At 43.5% G+C, this 4,316-nt stretch overlaps 1 protein-coding gene across 1 annotated transcript in view; it reads left to right on the top strand.

The window, feature by feature from the left end:
- The window catches only part of LOC107122445 (chromosome unknown open reading frame, human C3orf33), a 10,775-nt gene extending 7,630 nt beyond the window's left edge, over positions 1 to 3,145 (top strand). The window contains exons 4-5 of the mRNA XM_015425548.1: positions 978 to 1,138; positions 1,282 to 3,145. Coding sequence (XP_015281034.1) covers positions 978 to 1,138; positions 1,282 to 1,548 — 428 coding nt within the window. The 3' untranslated portion in view covers positions 1,549 to 3,145. The remainder of the gene's footprint in view (positions 1 to 977; positions 1,139 to 1,281) is intronic.
- The last annotated feature ends 1,171 nt before the right edge of the window (positions 3,146 to 4,316 follow it).

The following is a 4,316-nucleotide window of genomic DNA, read 5'->3' on the forward strand; positions in this document are numbered from 1 at the left end:
ACTTAGGAATGCGGCAAAGACATTTGCATATAGTACTCCTGCAGTGCACTGAGCTGCACAGGCCAAGTATCAGCAAGATCACCCTGAGGTGCTCAGAACAGCACAGTCTTCATATGAGCAAAACAATCCAGGAACACAAGTAGAGAGGCCATCACTTTCCTGGAAGGTAGCAGGAGTGGACTTACAGACAACTGCTTCTTAAAAGGACAGTTCTATGTGGCCTGTGCCAGAGTGAGCTCATCAAGCAGCCTGGTGATCCTAGCACCTGAGGGCAGAACCACCAATGTGGTCTACAGAGAGGTCCTTCAGTGGGGGGGGGGGAGTACGTATGTCTCACTTCATTTCTTACACTACAGTCTTCTCCATTAGAATTCCTACAACAAATGTCACATTTCAAATTTCACATCATCAGTATTATAACTGGATTTACAGAACTTAAATACCATAGAGAAGCACAGGTATCAGGTTAGTCCTAAAATATAGGAGGAGGAGTTTATACCCTGCCCTTCACTACCGAAGGAGTCTCAGAGTGGCTTACAATCTCCTTTCCCTTCCCCTCCCCACAACAGACACCCTGTGAGGTAGGTGGGGCTGAGAGAGCTCTCTCAAGAATTGTCCTTGAGAGAACAGGTCTGAAAGAACTTATGACTGACCCAAGGTCACACCAACAGCTGCATGTGGAAGGGTGGGGAGTCAAACCCAGTTCTCTCAGATTAGAGTCCACACTCTTAACCACTACACCAAACTGGTTTCTCTGGGCTAAGAACATTATTATTTACCAAACAGTTCTTGGATCCAACAGGCTGTAGAATATATATTTTTTAATACTGTAAAACTAATAATGTTTTGAAATCTTCTTTATAAACCTAGGAGCTATCCAGTTACTTTATATCTTCTTAGGTATAGAAAGTCAATAAAATGTCTGTAATAATTCAGTAATTTTTTTCCAAAAAAACCCTTTGTTTTCTTTGTCTTAGGGCGTACAGATGGTTTACTGCTGGTCAGGCTTGCTGGTGTGGCGCTAACACCAGATGGTACTGTCTGGTTACAGAAGGAGCTAAAACCCTCCCAAATGATGTGGTTCCAGCTTCTCGGAAGAAAGGATTCAATGCTTGATTGCCTCGTGGTGGTCAGTAAGGTAAGTTAAGGCACAGGAGCAATGGGTATTCTTTCTTCCGTTTCTGTCTGTTTTAAATGTTTAAATCTGATTGCTTTTCTTGTCGCTTTTAGAAATTGTCACATAAGATACACATCCATCATCCAGATTTCCTTTCTGAACAGGGCAGGTTTTCGAGCATCTGTCTGAATGAAGAAATCCTGAAACAAGGGCTTGGCAGGACCGTCCGGGTCGAAGGACTGTCTCATGAATCCAGGATATACTGGAAGCTTCACAAGAGGCTCCTCCAAGCTGAACTGAAGGCTGTGAAGAGAAGTAAAGGGATCTGGAAAGAAGCAACGTTCTTTGAGAAACTTAGAGAGCATATAAACAATAATAAATATGTGCAGAAGCTAAAACAGTTTGCGACCTGGCTACGAATCCGCCTCTGAAACCAAAAGGTTTGGTTTGGGAAAAGAAGGACACCAGATGGACAAGGCAGCAACTTGTTATGTTTTCCCTTCTGCCACAACAATATTCCAAGCTGATGTCTGGCCGTCTGTTGGTGACTCCTGTCTCATGGGAAAAGAAGATGGAAAATATCACACAAACATTTCCGGGGTGGGTGGGGTGGATGGATCGTGGCATATGATCTGGTTAGATATCAGATTGATCTGGTGTGACTATAAGGGTGGGGGTTTAAACAAAAAGAAGAGCACACGGCTAGGCTATGTAATGGCCCAGTGAGAGAAGAAAAAGCCTCACTGAACAGAGGGAGAGAGAGAAATAGATAACCTACAACACCACAAATCCCTAGGCTCTGTACAAAAATGAAAAATAAAACAGGCTAACCATCTAAAGGTGAGGAAGTGCTGCCTGAAGGCAAGGAAAAGTCTATCCTCTGAAGTGCTTAAGAGAATGGGCCTGGCTTTACTTTCCAGGAAATAATTCTATACTAAGCTGCCTTGGGCATTGTGGAAAGGTGGGATAGGAACATTTTAAATAAATAAGCATGAGCATGTGGCACACCTTCCCAGCAAGATTGCACATATATCCCAGTACACCTGACCCTCTTAGCTTGTGGCAGCCGCAGTATATGCATAGGCTCTGCTTGTAATGGCATCAGCCTTTAGCTTGGTGGTAATGTACGTGCTGCCATCGCCTGTGGCACACAACCCTGAAAGGCTTTTAACCATCAGAGCTAAGTTCAGGGCGTGGGAGCAACATGTACAGAGCTTTGTTGCTTTTGGAAAACGGCACTAGCCAACTAAACAAAATAACAGCCCTCCACTGGAAATGGTGTGTGTGTTGGCCCTCCAGTGTTGTGGCTGTGCTGCAAGGTTGTTGCGAGAGTTTGTCCATTGTGCCACACTGAAGCGGCGAACATCAGTTGCGGTTCTCGCTTTCTCTTGGCTCTTCCCATATATTTTGCTAGGCTAATGCCAGTACTCTTCCCGAAGAAATGGAGGTGGTGATGACCCACCCAAGTGTGTATTAGAGCTTATGTCTGGCTTGGTCTAAAGCTTGTTTCTCATGTAACTGCATTGGAAGCTGTCTGATGTGATTCTGTGGTTGAAATCTGCTGCATGGTATATAGAAACTAACTTCATTCAAACAGCTTCCCCTTTTGTGTGGCGCCCATTTTGGTTGCTGACAGTGCGAAGCAAATCTTACTCCTTTTGAAGGGACTGAACAGCTTGCAGAGAAAGTACATCTGATACTCAGTTTATGGACAAACTAATTTTAGATTAAAACTGTCCAAAGTACACATATTTGGAAGCAAGTTCCCTTGAAACTGAAGACTTGCATCTAAGGCACTGTGTACTGGGTTGGGGATGTAAGTTTGTTTCTGTCTAGCCTTCTCAGTGTACGCCTGCCAAGGTTAATTGGCCCAATCGCAAGATCTGAGCACGGGGGTATTTGTGTTTATGTTGGAGAACATTCTGTGCTTTGAACCATTTATTTTTTGCTTAGCTGGAACCTCGGAGCTTGATGATAAGGTTACTGTTTTAATAATCGTATCTAAAAATCTGGACAGTAGTAACGTTCTACGTGTAAAATTAAACCTTAAAAACAAAGCAACTCATTCCAGTACTTCTGCTGTTGTTCTGTGTCATCTTTGCAAATGAGACCCAAAGTGACATATTTTATTTTAAAGATTAGTGCAATCCTGATCAGAGTTTCGCCCTTGAAGTCATTGGGCTTACCAGGGTTGAACTCTGCTTAGGGCTGCACTGTTTATTGCTAGGTTTTGAGTCAACAGTAATTTTTATTGTTTCTAGTCATTGAGCTTGTTTCTCATGTAGCAGAATCAGAGCTGAAAGCATATGGGCTGTTTGCATTGTGGCTGGAGCTTCCCTGGATGGTGGCAGATGGAGCTCTGTGAATGTGCAGAGTGTGAAACTGCCAACAAGGCAGCGGCCATGTGCCTGTATTGTATAAGTAGCATTGCATCTCACCATTGTAGCTATGATGCCCACCCACCCCCGTCTACTTCCCTCTTTTAGAGGCAAGATTTTCCCTCTGTGTTTTACTTTCCCTTTACTGATTGAGCCACCCTAGTAATGTGTTTTCTTCTTTGCTGAAGAACTCTGGCTGTCCCACCCTGTCACAGTATGATGTTTTGGCTGCTGGCTCAGCCCAGGAACCTGAGGGAAGGATTGGGAGCCCACTTTAACTTAAATGCCACTCGAGATGTTTTTATATTCCAAACTGACAAAACATTTTATTTAACATAGAGGGGAAAGGTCAGGGGTAAAATTTCTGAGGTAACTCAATATAGATAACTCTCAGGTAAAATCAGTACATGCACAGACTTTAATTCTTACATTTCAGGCTAACGAGAGTTTAAGCTATTCACAGTTACTTAAAATCTTTATGCTGAGAGGCTTTTGTTCCAGTGTTTTCCAAACACTCCTGCACACATTCTTTGAGTATTCTCTGAGTCTTTTGGTTTCCAGAAGGCTGGTACAATCTTTCCAGTACCCAACCCCCCTTCTCTTGAAACACCAGTACTTGCCTTGAGCTTTTAACTGACTCTCTTCCGAAGGCAGTTTATAACCACATCAAACCAGGGATCTCTGCACTCTTCAGAGCTGTTTGATTGGGTAGGGAATTTCTTCTCTTTCTAGAAGATCTATCCCCTTTCCAAATGGGAGTCTCTGTCTAACTACCCACTGGTCCTTGCCAACTTTCCCCCAGTTCTCCTGTGTTAAACTGC

Source organism: Gekko japonicus, unplaced genomic scaffold (assembly GCF_001447785.1).
Source record: "Gekko japonicus isolate JY-2015 unplaced genomic scaffold, Gekko_japonicus_V1.1 scaffold702, whole genome shotgun sequence".
NCBI classification, from domain to species: domain Eukaryota; kingdom Metazoa; phylum Chordata; class Lepidosauria; order Squamata; family Gekkonidae; genus Gekko; species Gekko japonicus.